The 16,156-nt window shown below is 46.4% G+C and overlaps 1 protein-coding gene across 4 annotated transcripts in view; it reads left to right on the top strand.

The window, feature by feature from the left end:
- The window catches only part of sema5ba (sema domain, seven thrombospondin repeats (type 1 and type 1-like), transmembrane domain (TM) and short cytoplasmic domain, (semaphorin) 5Ba), a 541,923-nt gene that overhangs the window by 402,168 nt on the left and 123,599 nt on the right, over positions 1-16,156 (top strand). For all 4 annotated transcript variants that reach the window (XM_063051327.1, XM_063051326.1, XM_063051325.1 and 1 more), the window contains one exon: positions 4,616-4,733. In XM_063051327.1, coding sequence (XP_062907397.1) covers positions 4,616-4,733 — 118 coding nt within the window. The remainder of the gene's footprint in view (positions 1-4,615; positions 4,734-16,156) is intronic.

The following is a 16,156-nucleotide window of genomic DNA, read 5'->3' as shown; positions in this document are numbered from 1 at the left end:
TATTGATGGTGGGTAGCGATGTGCCTGTGATGTATTGCGCTGAGTCCACCGTTCTAGCTTCTTGTGCAAGAAGACTGTGTCGGATTAGCACAAAATGGTGGAAGCGTTGACCTCACAATTTATCTCACGGCCTTGAACCTTGTCTGCCTACACTGCTCTTTCACTGTCCTTTCTGCATTCTGTTCTTGCTTCCACCTTATACCTCCTCAATGTGCTAATGTGCAAAAATGATCACAGAGATGCCACCAATATTTTTGTAGGTTAGCATTGACTTGGTGGGCTGAAGGGCCTTCTATACTGTATAACTGTAGGGGCTTGCTCAGGTGTAATGGCACTCAGTTCCATATGATGATGAAAAGATGTTATTCTATATTGGGAAAGGTGGTGTTGTGGATGTCTTGTTATATAAAGATTAGATTTATTGTCACGTACATATACAGTGAAATGCATCTTTTGTGTCAAACCAGATCAGTGAGAATGGTACTGAACAGCTTGCAAGTGTTGTCTTGCTTCCAGCACACATGTAGCATGCCCACAACTCACTAACCCTAACCTGTACATACAGTATTTGCAATATGGGAGGAACCATAGCTCCTGGAGGTGACCCACATGGTCATGGGGAAAATGTACAATCCCCGATCTTGCAGCTGGTACTGTCCTAATGTTATGCTAACTGATATGCTACCATCAGAAATTAAAGATGTAATCTAAAAGAGTGAGCATCATCTGCTTACCACGTGTGGTGTCTGACAAAGTACATACATGTCATCTATGCTACACTTGCGATTGCTGCAAGTGTCACTGCGTCTTCCATTGTCAGCATAGCATGCCCACAGTGCTCAGCAGAACAGTACAGAGCACAGCAAACAACAAAACAAGCTCCTTTCCTCCAACACACACACACACACACACACACACACACTTGTCCAACCCCAGGAAAGGCCTCTAGGCTCCCAGTCTCCAATCTGGTAACATATACGTACTTTGATAATGAATTTACTTTGAATTTTGAACTTTACTTCTGTTGCATAAGTATACATCATGGCTCTGACCATTCTCTCCCATCATGAGGTGCATGCCTTGCAGCATTCCTCAGATGTACACTGACATAAATGCAAGTCTTCTTTTTCAACCAGACTCTTGCAGTGCAAAAGTAAAGAAGGAAAAGGTGACACACTCTCTGCATTTATTTAGAACAGTAGGAGTGATTTTCACTTGTTCCTTTGAATTTTCTTCCTGATTGTTCTCACTGTTTATCTTTGCAGATTTTGTGCGCCATTCTGCCTTGTGTTCTTTATTTGATTTAGAGATACAGCACAGTAAAAGACCCTTCTGGCTCAACGAGCCTGTGCTGCCCAGTTACACCCATGTGATTAACCTACTAACCCATACGTCTTTGGAATGTGGGGGTGAAAACAGAACACCCAGAGGAAACCCACGCAACCATGGGGAAAACATACAGACTCCTTGCGGACAGGGGCGGGTTTGATTGCAGGTCGCTGGTGCTATAATAGCATTACACTGTCCTCTGCACTACAATGATGCCCCAGAGTCAGGAGTGTGATTTGAACCCATGGCCTCAAGATGGAGAGCATTCTGTTTTCTGTCTCTGCTCCCACTGCCGACTCTCACCTCTCTTTCTCTCTACCTGCCTCTGCCCTTGCCTTGACAGGTTCGTTCTGGCAAGTCACACATTCAGATTGGCTGCCACGCTGTGATGAATTGTATAAGCCTCAGGCAGTGCAGGTTAGAAGGGCATGAGCTGCAGCTGGATAAATTTGTAACATCTCGCAGCAACCACTGAGATATTGGGACTCTAGTGTTTTATTCCATTTCCTTCACCTATAAATCTATAGGTGCTTCTAACATAGAACATAGAACATAGAAAGCTACAGCAAAACATCATCTCCATTAAGGAAAACACGGTGGAGCAGGAATAGGACAGGTTACTCTGCCTGTCCACTTGCTTCAATGAAGCTGAATTTAGAACATAGTACTGTACAGGGAAGTTCAGGCCCTTCAACTGTTCTAAGAACAATCTAACCCTTCCCTGCACTTAGTCCTCCATTTTTCTATCATTCCTGTGCCTATGTAAGAGCTTTTAAGATGCCTCTAATGTACCTGCCTTCACCACCACTACTAGTAGTGCCTTCCACATACTCACTACCCTCTGCACAAAGAATACACTTCTAACATCTCCCCTGTATTTTCCTCCAATCACCTTAAAGTTACACCCCTTTATATTAGCCATTTCTGCTCCATTGCAGAAAGTCTCTGGCTGTCCAGAGACTTATGGCTGTCCTATGCCTCTTATCATCTTGTATACCTCTATCAAGTCACCTGTCATCTTCCTTAGCTCCAAAGAGAAAAGCTCTAGCTTGCACAACCTATCCTCATAAAACATGCTCTCTAATCCAGGCCGTATCCTGGTAAATCTCCTCAGCACCCTCTCTAGAGCTTGCACATGGTTCCTATAATGAGGCAACCAGAACTGAATGTGTGTTGAAAACCATTTAAAAACCTCCATTGCATCTGCAGCTCTTCTTCATTCTCATTTACAAGTGAGGGCTTCACTGGACATTATCCGCTTAACAGTCTAGAGCACAACAGGCATTTGTACACCACACTTTCGAAAGCTCTTTGCAGGAGAGTTATCAAACTAGATTTTGTGCAATCGACGCAATTAGGGCAGGCGATCAAAAATCTGAATAAAGAAGTTTAAAGTTTTAACAAATATGCAAAATGAAGCAAGGGAGAGGGAGCAGTTTAGAGAGTTTTAGGACTTCGTCTTCAGGTAGTTGAAGGCATGGCTATCAATAGGGAGATAATAGAAGTCAGAATTCGAATGGCAGAAGCAGACACGGTTCTCCTGGGAGTCCCAGTTATCACAGGAATTAAAGGTTTAATTTAAGAGGAGCATTTGATGGCTCTGGGGCTGTACTCTACTTGCTGGAGTTTAGAAGAATGGGGGGTGGGATCTTATTGAAACCTATCGACTATTGAAAGGCCTAGATAGAGATGTGGGGAGGATGTTTTCTATGGTGGGTGAGTCTAGGGCCAGAGGGTACAGCATTAAATTACAAGGATGTCCCTTTAGAACAGAGATGAGGAGGAATTTCTTTAGCCTAGAGTGGTGAATTTATGGAATTCATTGCTACAAACAGCCGTGGAGGTCAAGTCATTGGGTATATTTAAAGTGGAGATTAATAGGTTCTTGATTAGTCAGGGCATCAAAAGTTATGGGGAGAAGGCAGGAGAATGGGGTTGAGAGGGATAATAAATCACCCATGATGAAATGGTGGAGCAGACACAATGGGCTGAATGGCCTAATTCTGCTCCTATGTCTTATGGTCTTCTTGGAAGAGGGTACAGAGAGAGAGGTGAGCCATGGAGGGATTTGAACACAACCCATATTGAGTTCTTGCCAGAAGAGGAACTAGTACAGGTCAGTGAGCAGTGGGCGCCAGGTGAATGAGTTTGAAACTGTCTCTTCAAGACTGGGCGAGAAGCTGCTTGTTTTGAGAATTAAGAAAAGGGCAAAAAAAAATAAAGCTTCTCATGGCATATATGATTGATGAAAGACAGCACAGCTGATCAAGCTGACAATCTCCCTTTCATTACCCACTGGTTCATCCTTCTGTCCCTAATACAATGGGAAGAATGAAGAGGAGTGAACTCACCAAATGTTCTATGAGATTTCATTTGCCCAGCTCTTGTTGATACTGTGTCTGTCAGAAGCTGTTTGGTCACCTTCGGTTGCCATGGTGCTACCCTATCCTTTGACTCCATTATCGACCATGCCAAGTATGAGCAAATTCGACCTTGCATTGATTCTGTAATGACATAGTTTACAGATCTCTCGACTAAGGCCAGCTCATTGCCTCTTGAGAGCTGTTTTCCTTTCCCCAGCAATGAGAGTACTTATTTAAATATACGGTCAGTGAGCACTTTTTCAGGTACAGGACTGGAACCATTGTAGCTCATCCACTTCGAGGTTCAATGTGTTGCACATTCAGAGATGCTCTTCTGCACACCACTATTATAATAGAACATAGAAATCTACAGCACATTACAAGTCCTTCAGCCACAATATTGTGCCAACCATATGACCTACTCTAGAAACTGTCTAGAATTTCCGTACTGCATAGTCCTCTATTTGTCTAAGCTCCATGTACCTAATGCATCATTATTACAGTTTCTGTTGCTTTCTTTTTGCCTGAACCAGGCTAGCCATTCTCCTCTGACCTGTCTCATTTTCACCTACAGAACTGCAGCTCACTGGATGATTTTCACACCTTTCTCTGTAAACTCTGGAGACTGTTGTGCATGAAAATCCCAGGAGATTAGCAGATTCTGAGATACTCAAACCACCTCATCTGGCACCAACAATCATTCCAACGTCAAAGTCACTTAGAGCCCATTTCTTCCCCATTCTCATGTTTGATATGAACAGCAAGTGAACCTCTTGACCATAATTGCATCCTTTTATGCTGCTATATCAGTGGCTGAATCGATTTTGCATTAACAAGCAGGTGTATCTAATGAAGTGACCATGGAGTGGCCGTAAATAATGAAACCTGTCTGTTAATTATTCATGTCTGTGTGTGATCGGCAGGTCTTGTCTTGGGGCCAGAGATCCTTACTGTGGCTGGGACCTGAGGCAGAAAAAATGTACCACCATCGAAGACAGCTCCAACATGAGTCTATGGAGCCAAAACATCACTGACTGCCCGGTACGTGCTTTACATTTCATTCTTGTAAATGCCTTGCACAGTATTTACAGTTGGCTATATTTTGTCTTTGCCTTCAAGATGTCACTCCTCTCTGCCTCTGTAGTTTCCTGTAACTCCCACTTCCTTCAAAATCTCTACTCCCTTCATCAGCATCACCAACTTTATTTCTCCAATTTGGTGAAGTATAATTTGTAGAATAAAAGCAATGGTGTAATGTTGAGGCTTTGTAAGACATTGGTCAGACTACACTTGGAGTATTGTGAGCACTTTTGGGCCCCTTATCTATGAAAGGATGCACTGGCATTGGAGAGGGTCCAGAGGAGGTTCACTAGAATGATTCAGGGAATGAAAGGGTTAATGTATGAAGGGTGTTTAATGCCTCTGGGCCTGAACTCACTGGAGTTTAGAAGAATGAGCATAAGTCTCATTGAAACTTATTGAATATTGAAAGGCTTAGATAGAGTGAATGTGGAGAGGATGATTCCTGTAGCAGAAGAGTCTAGGACCAGGGGGCACAGCCTCAGAATAGAAGGGCATCCCTTTATTATAGGGATGAAAAGGAATTTTCTTCAGCCAGAGGGTAGTGAATCTGTGGTGTATATCCAATGACTTGGCTCCCATAGCTATCCTGCACAGAGGGCAGTAGAGGCCAAGCCATACTTACAGTTGAGGTTGACAGGTTCTTGATAATTCAGGGCATCAATGGTTAAGGGGAAAAGGCAACAGAATGAGGCAGATGGGGATAATAAATCAGTCATGATGGAAATTAGGAGCAGACTCCATGGACCAAGTGGCCAGATTCTGCTCCTATGTCTTATGGAAGTGTCTACAACTGCCGAACACCTAAGATCTGGAGTTCCCTAAGCTTCTTCACTTCTCTTTACACACATGAAAAAGTGGTAGAAACAGATCGAGTAGTGACTTACTAAAACAACAGGAATTCTGCAGATGCTGGAAATTCAAGCAACATACATCAGGACTGCGCCTCTTCCTATAGATGCTGCCTGGCCTGCTGCGTTCACCAGCAACTTTGATGTATGTTGTTTGTGACTTACTAAAGGGAGTTTAAGGTTAATGATTAGTTTTATTTGTTACATATATATCAAAACTTCCAAACATACAACGAAATGTGTCATTCATGTCAACAACCACAGTCTGAGATGTGCTGGTGGCAGCCCACAAGTGTTGCCAAGCTTCCTGCGCCAACCTGCTAATGCTAGCCCGTACAGCCTTGGACTGTGGGAGGGAACCCACACGGTCACGGGGAGAATGAGAATGTACAAACTCCTTACAGGCAGCATGTCATGGTCCGGTCCATGAAGTCCGCATTCCGATTCACGGTCCGGTCCGTGGACTCAGGACTCTGGATCTTCCAGCTGTCCCTTGTTTGAATTAATCATAGGCACCTGATTCCCATCTTTGGGCTTGCAATATAAGTAGCCTTGGGATTGAGTGTGGGCGGCTGGTTTGTCTTGTCACTTCCCCTTGGAGCAACCTGCTGGTGGAAGGCTAGAGCGGCCACCTGTCATCTTTAGACTGTGTTGGAGAACCATCACTTCATGGAGCCTTGCTGTCAATAGTCGGAGCTGTCTTTGTGGTATGGATTCAGCTGTTTCCCGGGCCAGCTGAGTGGCTGCCAGTCATTCCAAGCTAGGTAGGGATCTGGCTGTTTCCTTAGCCAGCTGAGATTGCTGGCTGAACTGAGACTCGGAGCTTCCCTGAAGCAGAGAGAGATGGAACTGTCTGTTGTTCTTTGGTGTTTGTCTCTTCTTGTCCTTGCCTCTGTGGGGTAAGCCAGGCCGTTTTGCTGTTGCCCTGCGGGGGGATCTGTCTTGTCTTGTCCTCACCTCTGTGGGGTAAGCCAGGTCGTTTTTCCATTGCCCTGCAGGGGGATCTGTCTTGTCTTGTCCTCACCTCTGTGGGGTAAGCCAGGCTGTTTTGCCGTTGTCCTGTGGGGGACCTGTCTTGTCTTGTCCTTGCCTCTGTGGGTAAGTCTGGCCGTTCTGCCATTACCTGATGGAGAGACCTGTTCCACCTTGGTGTGGAGATGAAGTTGAGTCCCAGCTTGTCGTAGGATAAGTCCTGGCTCTATGTCGATGTTCAGTTCCAGTCTGTCTCTCAGCTCCAGTCTCCGAGTTATCAGCCTCCGCATTTCAAGATGAAGATCCCAAGCCAAGCTCCAAGAACCCAAGCCTCGAGGATCCCAAGCCGCTCCAAGAACCCAAGCCTCGAGGATCCCAAGCCAAGCTCCAAGAACCCAAGCCATGAGGATCCCAAGCCAAGCTCAAGACCCAAGACCCCAAACCTCGAGGATCCCAAGCCAAGCTCAAGACCCAAGACCCCAAGCCTCGAGGATCCCAAGCCAAGCTCAAGACCCAAGACCCCAGCCTCAAGCCATGTCATGTCCTTGCCTGGCTCTGGGGTCCGAGCCTGAGGCAAGACCCAGATTCTGGGTCCTTGTCCACTCTCGGGCTCGGAGTCCAAGCCTTGTCTCCTAGTCCATGGTTCCTAGTCCTGGTCCTGCTTTCCCAAGCCCAAGTCTGCATTCTTGTCCCTGCTCCTGGTCTGAATCCTGTCATGTCCCTACTCTAGTCAAGTCCTGTTCCTTGTACTTCAGTGTCTATGTCTTGCATTTGGGTCCGTTCCCAGCACCCCCTTGTGACACAGCAGTAGGAATTGAACCCCTGATCTTACAGCTGGCACTATAAAGAATGATGCTCGCCACAATGCTTGGATAAGTTTTCATGAGGAAAAAATTATAGCATAATGGGAACACAATGTGAAGCACCAGGGTGCAGCTAATAGACCTGTGTCAGTGTCCCAGGTTCAGTCCTGACTACGGTACTGTCTGTGTGGAGTTTGCACCTTTCCCTGGGCACTCCAGTCTTACCTCATGTTTCTTAAACAAACGTGTATGGGCCGGTAGGTTAATTTGCCACTGTAAATTGCCCCTCGTGTATAGAATTATTGAGAGCTATAAGGAGAATTGATTACAGGGGATATTAGTGGAGGATTGGGATTCAATGGGTGGAAACCCTCGCTGGCCACCTTCTGTGATACTGTGCGGTGTGAGACTAATGATAGAAAAGATTTGGCAGAGACTCATTGAGCTGAATGGTACCTCTGCATGCTATAGTATTCTATCTGTCATTCTTCCTGGCACCACTTACTTTAAAAACTAGTAAGTGTCAAATTTATAGAAATAGTTCTGAGAGATGATCTATCAGGCTCAATTTAAAAGGGAGAGCCTTTGGATCCAGTAATTTTGTTCTGAAGTGCAGTCACAGTTGGAATATAGGAAACATGGCAGCTAATTTATCCACAGTAAGCTTTGTAAAACAGCAATTAATAATAAAGGCTTTGGAATGTATTTTTTAATGATCGGTATTTCCTTTAACTTCGGGGCAGTACTCTTTGTGAATGTCTTGGAATCTTTTAGACCAGAAGACCACAATGCATAGCAGCAGGACTGGGCCATTCAGCCCATTGAGTATGCTCTACCCTTCGGTCATGGCTGACTTATTATCCCTTTCCCGCCTTCTCCCCTTAACCTTTGACACCTTTACTAATCAAGTACCTATCAACCTCTACTTTAGATACACCCAATGACTAGGCCTCCACACCATCTGTGGCAATGAATTCCATAGATTCATTGTCCTTTGGTTAAAGAAATGCTCTCTCATCATGGTTCTAAATGATATCCTTGTATTCTGAGGCTGTGCTGTCTAGTCCTAGACTCCCCCACTATTGTCACTCTATCTTGCTCCAGTCCTCTGGCCAGCAGGGTAGCATAGGGGTTAGTACAACGTTATCACCAGCAATCAACAACTGGTGTTCAATTTCCACCACAGCCTGTCTGTTCTCCCTGTGACCGTGTGGGCTTCCCAGACAAAGAAACATTGGTGTTGATTCAGATCCGATGGCAGGAGTCAGCTACTTAAACTTTCGAGCCTGCCCTGCCATTCAGTATGATCATGGGTGATCTATGCTGCCCCCAGCTCCCTGTGCTGCTGCTCTGGTTTCCTCACACATTCCAAAGATGTATGGTTAGGATTAGCAAGTTATGGGAATGCCAGGAGTATGGTGCACTGTACAGCATACTGGTGAGGCCGCACTTGGAGTACTGCGTACATTTCTGGTCACCTTGTTTGAGGAAGGATATACTGGCTTTGGAGGTGATGCAGAGGAGGCTCACCAGATTGATTCCAGAGATGAGGGGGTTAGACAATGAGAAAAGATTGAGTCATCTGGGACTAAACCCGCTGGAATTCAGAAGGATGAGAGGAGATCTTATAGAAACATAAAATAATAAGAGAGATAGATAAGATAGAGGCAGGAAAGTAGCTTCCACCGATAGGTGACACTACAACTAGGGGACAAAGCCTCAAGATTTTTGGGAGTAAATTTAGGACTGTGATGAAGAGGAATTGCTTTTCTCCAAAGAGTGGTGAATCTGTGGAATTCTCTGTCCAATGAAGCAGTAAATATATTTAAAATGAGGTTGGACAGATTTTTGCATAGTAGGGGGAATTAAGGGTTATGGGGAAAAGGCAGGAAGCTGGAGATGAGTCCATGGTTAGATCAGCCATGATCTTATTGAATGGCGGAGCAGGCTTGATGGGCCAGATGGCCTACTCTTCTTCCTATTCTTGTTCCTATGATAACATTTGTGGGCTTCCTTCAGCACAATCCTCACTGATTTGATTTAATCCAAAGGATTAGTTTCACTGTATTTTAGATATACGTGTGACAAATGTATATCTGTCACATCTTTTCATCTGAGAGAATTCCACACCTTTCAATGCTAGTCTGTTGTGCACCACACTTCTTCTTGGACCCATTCATCATATTTCAGCCTTCAGTGTCTTGGCAATTCTATCCCTCACTCCGAATAGTTTCCTCTTGTTTACTGATCTGTTGTTTGGTGGGAACATGGCTCCTTTGCCTGGCTCCATTTCTTAGTCTTGTCCCACCTTTATTGGAATCCATCAGTACCAGCACAGCCAGGGCCAACATAGATCACCCTGAATGGCAGGGCAGGCCCAAAAGTCTAAGCAGCTGACTCCTGAATCAACATGGTCAACATATTTCATCCAGGAAATAATCAGGAGTCCTGACAATAAGCACATTTTCCATTTCTTTCAATGAAAGAAACTCACTCAGTGAATTGTAGAACATTACAACATAGTATAGGCCATAAGGTCATCAATATCACCCTTGTGCCTCTCTAGGAATCTTAAATGTCCCTAATGTACCAGCCTGTCCCACCACCCCTGGCAGTGCACTCATCACTCTGTAATAAACCTACTTCGTACATCCACCCATACTCTCCTCCAACCACCTTAAAATTGTGCTGACTTATATCGGACAGATCCATTCTGGGAAAAAGTCTCCGGCTGTCCTCTTATCATCTTGTACACCCGTATTAAGTCACCAGTCATCAGAACAGAAGAGCAAATTCTTTGAACTAACAGTCAACTGATTAATATCTTAGATGGGCACATGGATGAAAGTGAAGTCAATGGCGATGTGGGAGGGGAAGGGTAGTTTGATCTTAGAGTAGGTTAAGATGTCAGCACAACATCATAGGCCAAAGGGCCTGTACTTAAGAAGATAATGGTTTTGTTTGCAGAACCTCCCCTCAGCTTTTGAGTAAATTAAATAAATCAATATTGAATCACATTTCAGTTCTCTTGTTGACCTTCCCGGTAATACTTTGCCTCAGATGTCAATCGTTGCACATTACCAATTGCTCTTTCAACAGGCCCCGCCTCTTCCAAGGATTTATGCATACTTCCATTCAGGTGCTTCTGTTGCACCACACCCTTCATGCTATGTTATTGACACAAAGTCGCAGCCTTCTCTGGTAGCTTGCTTCTGTTGACAGTATTAGTGCAGCTTACATGTGCTTTGTATTAGTCAATCACATTCTGCAACATCACATATTCCTGATGGACTTGGGTGGGCTGTGTGCTCTGCATTGATCTCCAAAGTGAATAACAGCTGATCAGTTGCTTCAGAGTCAGGTTTATTATCATCGCCACTCAAAAAGTTTGTTTTCCGGCAGCAGTGCAGTACAATATATAGTATTAAAAATACTACTAGTTACAATAGAAATATGAAACTAACTAAATGGTGCAAAAAGATCAAAATTGTGAGGTAGTGTTCATGAACCTCTCAGAGCTCTGAGAGCAGAAGGGAAGAAGGTATTCCTGATTCGTTGAATGTGTCTTCAGGCTCCTGATGATAGTAAAGAGAAGTCATGTACTGGGTGATGGAGGTCCTTAATGATGGATGGCACCTTCTTGAGACATTTCCCTTTGAAGATATCCTTGATAATGTGGAGCCTAGTGCCCATGATGGAGCTGGCCAAGTGTCACTGAGTTCGGATATGGCCAAGTGCAGAGCGAGAGCCACTGAAGCAGTCCATAGTCCACAGACTTTAAAGCGAACAGAGTTAGAGGGAAAAGAAAACAATAAGCACTAGGCCAAACAAGGTCGTTAACAAAAAATCAAATGGAAAATGAAGACAACACTGTGGCTGAAAGGAATAACTAAATATAAAATGAATACCGCTAGTCTTCAGAGTCGGTTGATTTGACAGTCCAATTTCTCAAGACCAAATGTAAACAGGCAGCAAAAGGTTGCTGTGCTTTGCTTAAATCTCGACAAGTGCTACAACGGAAAGAATGGAGTTAAATACCATCACAATGAAATAATAATTAGCTGACATTTGCATATTCACAAGCTCAATTGCTGTATCTGCTGCACTGCTGAATCCATGGTTGTGACAGGTTCCCCCCCACCCCCCCAGCTCCCAGGTGCGGCCCCTGAGGTGGCACAGACCCGTGTCTGCTGGAAGTCCCGGATGAGCGACTTGTCCAAAACGTCCTTCGCTAGAATCCAAGTACATTCTTCTAGACCATACCCTTCCCAGTCCATAAGGTGCTGGACCTTATCACGTACCCGGTGAGATGCCAGGTGGCCCTGCACTGTATAGACAAGGGAGCCATCTACCAGGTGGGGAGTAGGGTGACTGGGGCCAGGGGAGCGGTAGTAACTAGTTTGAGCTGGGAAACATGGAATACCGGGTGGATCTTCAGTGATGCTGATATATGCAATCTATAGGACACCTTGTTGACAGCCTTTTCCACCTCAAACCATCCCACATAGCATGGTGCCAATTTGTGGCTCTCGGCTTTCAAGGGAAGATCCCTTGATGGCAGCCAGACCTCTCCTGGCATGAATAGCCTTACCTGTCAATGAAGCCGATCTGCCTGCCAGGATTGTTGTTTCTGGGCGCGCAGCAGAGAAGCCCTGGCTCGACTCCAGGTGAGTTTGTAGTTCTGGATCAGCTGTTCAGCAGCAGGAACTCCGACATCGATCTCCTGATCAGGGAAGAGCGGGGGCTGGAATCCCTTCTGGCATTCAAAAGGAGACATACCAGTGGAGGACGACTGGACATTATTGTGGGCGATCTCTGTCCAAACCAATTGGGAGCTCCAGGACGTGGGGTTGGAAAAGGCAAGACAGTGCAGCATTGTCTCCAACTCCTGGTTCACTCTGTCAGTCTGGCCATCAGATTGGGGATGGAAGCCAGACGAGAGGCTGGCCGTGGCTCCTACAGGAGAGCAGAAAGCCTTCCAAAAATGGGAAGTGAACTGTGGTTCACGATCAGACACTACGTCTTGAGGAAAACCCTGGAGCCTGAACACACGTTGAACCTCCGATGGGAGCTTGGGGAGGGCAATGAAGTGGGCAGCCTTGGAAAATCAATCCACAACGACTGCAATAGTGGTGTTTCCATTAGACAGGGGCAGCCCAGTGATTAAATCTAATGAGAAGTGGGACTAGGGGCGAAGGGGCACAGGCAGTGGACATAACAGACCCGCAGGACGCTGACGTGATGTCTTGTTCTGAGCACAGGCGGGGCAGATAGATACAAAGTCATGGACATCCTGGGACATAGATGGCCAGCAAAATCATGTCTTTATAAACTCCTGGGTCCATTCAATTCCTGGGTGGCCAGCCAAACGGGAGGAGTGACCCCATTCCAACACTGCGGAAGGCACCGCAGCAGAAAAGAACAGCTGGTTGGGAGGAACCCCATCTGAGCCTGGGTCTGACTGTTGGGCGGTGCTCACCTCTGCCTCTGTTCCCTCATTCACTGGAGCAGCAATAAATGAGCGAGGGAGAATGGGCTGTCGATCGGCAATGTCCTCAGATCCGTCAAACCTCCGGGAGAGGGCGTCAGCTGCCAGGACATAGGCGAGGATGCAATTGAACCGGGTGAAGAAGAGAGCCCACCGGTCTTGACGAGAGTTGAGTCTCTTAATATCCTGAATGTAGGAGAGGTTCTTGTGATCTGTCCAGACCAAGAATGGATGCTCTTCCCCCTCCAGCCAGTGTCACCATTCTTCCAGGGCCTCCTTAACAGCCAGAAGCTCCCAGTTCCCAATATCGTAATTCTTCTTGGCCGGAGTCAAGCGACGGGAAAGAAAGGCACAAAGCTATCCGCAGACGAGTGCTGAGGGAGGACAGCTCCAATGCCTACATCGGATGCATCCACCTCGACAATGAATGGCTGAGATGGGTCTGGCTGTTGCAGCAGTGGGGCAGTGGTGAAACACTGCTGTAGCTCGGAAAGTGCTTGGTTGGCATCATCCGTCCAAAGGAACCCTGTCGAGGTCTTCTTGATGAGTGCATTAATTGGAACCGCGATAGAGCCGAAATTCCAGATGAAGTGGCGATAAAGGTTCTCAAACCTCATGAAGCGCTGTACCTGTTTGACTATAGACAGCTTGGGCCATTCTGCAACTGCCTGAACTTTACTAGGGTCCATTTAAACACTGGATGGGATAAGTATATAGCCCAAAAACGATTGCTGGTCTTTATAGAATTCACATTTTTTGAGCTTAGTTAATTTCAAGAAGCTGTTTGAGTACTCCCCAGACATGCTGGATGTGCTCCTGTTGAGAGCAGGAATAGAGCAAGATGTCATCTGAATACACAATCAAACTGGTTCAACATGTCCCTGAGCACATCGATAACTAAGGCCTGGAATACAGTGGGGCGTTGGCCAGACCAAAAAGCATCACCAGGTATTCATAGTGGCCATTAGAGGTGTTAAAAGCCATTTTCCACTCATCCCCTTTTCTTATGCGAATCAGATTGTAAGTATTGCGCAGATCAATTTTTGAAAGTATTGTTGCTCCCCGGAGATGTTAAAAAGCAGGCACCAGCAGGGAAGAGGGTAGCAGTTCTTCACAGTGATGTTGTTCAGGGGCCGATAGTTGATGCAGGGATGGAGCTTGCCATCTTTCTTGCTCACAAAAAAAGCCCGCTCCTGCTGGCAACGTTGACGGACTCATAAACCCCATGCTCGGTGCCTCCTTGATGTATTCTTCCATGGCCACCATTTCAGGATATGAGGGAAAAGAGCCAGCCCTGGGGAGGACTAGTGCCAGGTAAGAGGTCTATGGCACAGTTGTGTGGCCGTGTGGTGCCCTTTCTTTTATTGAAAACATCAAGGAGAACCGCATGTTCAGCCGGAATCCCAGACAGGTTCACACCCTTAGCCTACTCGGGGGATTCATGGAATGGAGCTTGAACTGGCCTCAGACAGGCATGCTGTTTCTCACTCTCGGAGTACTTTCAGTGACCAATCGATCCGTTGTTTAGGTCGGGATAACCAGATACCAGTGGCAGTTCAGGCGAATCAACCAGGTAGAAAGAAAGTTCTTCATGATGGTTGCCTTCGAGCACAAGTTGGAGTGGTTGGGTGGAAAGGTGGATCTGGCCGATGCCCAGAGGTCGACCGTCCAGTGCCTTGACATTGATCTTCTCGTAATTCCCATGTCGGAACACCCCATCTTTGAGCTAGAGATGTCCGTGAGATTGCCAGCTGCACCAGAGCTGATAAATGCTTTAAGTTCATGGGTCTAAGACCTCCACGACAAGGAAGCTGCGAGCATTACAGAATGAGGGGAAGCTGACTGAAGAGGGAACCAACCCGTCAGGATTCCCCTCCCTGCTGATGGGTATTCTCTTTTACTGGACACTAGGAACATGCCGTCCGGAAGTGTCCTGGATCACCACAATAGAGGCAGGAACCTGTTCTGTGCCGTTCTCATTTCTCCAGAGACAGGTGCATGTGTTCTACATGGATAGGCTCCTCCGTGGACTGGTGCTGGGTGGTGAGAGAGGGAGACAGAGCGAGGAAAGACCGTGGTCAGACGGCACATAGAAAGTTCGAAACATTCTTTCCCTGTGCCACTCAGTTACCTGGTAAACCCGAATGCCAGATTAACCAGGTCATCCAGACCATTCTGCTCATCCCGGACAGAGATATCATGTCGGACCCCTGTGTTTGGTCCACTCTGGAAGGCACTGATGAGAGATCTCTCATTCCAACCCGTCTCTACTGCAGGCGTGTGAAATTTGACTGCATAGGCTGTCACTGTTCCTCCGCCTTGGTACAGGTCCAAGAGTTGGTGGGCAGCCTCCTGACCCTGTACTGGAAGATCAAAACCCTCCTTACCTCCGCCACGAAATGTCAGAATGACTGGGCTACGGGGTATCCTTGCTCCTGTAAAGCATTGAACAGGCTGAGTGAGGGTCCATCTGGAAGGTTGACCATGTACGCCAGTCTTCACGCACCACCACCAAAGCGACCAAGCTGAGCTTGGAATGTTGACTTGCATTGGGCAATAAAATTCCTGCAGCCATCAGGATCACCAGAATATCTGCCTGGTGGTAGAGTACTCGATTCCTGAACAGATGCAGGTGTCTGTGCGGGTCTGAAGGCGGGAGTCAGTTCAGGTCCGGGAGTGGGAGCATTAGTAACAGAGATTGTCGAGCAGCAGAAATGGAAGCCCTGCGAGATGCTGGGAGTGGGACTGAGGTGGCCGGGAGTTACTGAATTGCATTGGCAAGAACGTTAATGGGCGTCGGCAGATGCTGGCTGTCCACAGTGAGCTCGTAGTCGGCGGCCATGAGTGACGAAATCACAGACAACTGACTCTGATTGTCTGCGGTGATATAGTCACCGTTGCAGCTGGGGATGATACCTGTTTCTCCAGATGATACTGGACTTGTTGGCACGAGATTATAGACAATAGACAATAGGTGCAGGAGTAGGCCATTTGGCCCTTCGAGCCAGCACCACCATTCACTGTGATCATGGCTGATCATCCACTATCAGTATCCAGTTCCTGCCTTATCCCCATAACCTTTGATTCCACTATCTTTAAGAGCTCTATCTATCTCTTTCTTGAAAGCATCCAGAGACTTGGCCTCCACAGCCTTCTGGGGCAGAGCATTCCATATATCCACCACTCTCTGGGTGAAAAAGTTTTTCCTCAACTCCGTTCTAAATGGCCTACCCCTTATTCTTAAACTGTGGCCTCTGGTTCTGGACTCAC

This window comes from Mobula hypostoma, chromosome 6 (assembly GCF_963921235.1).
Source record: "Mobula hypostoma chromosome 6, sMobHyp1.1, whole genome shotgun sequence".
Lineage (NCBI taxonomy): Eukaryota > Metazoa > Chordata > Chondrichthyes > Myliobatiformes > Myliobatidae > Mobula > Mobula hypostoma.
This window is presented reverse-complemented; position numbering and strand designations above follow the sequence as displayed.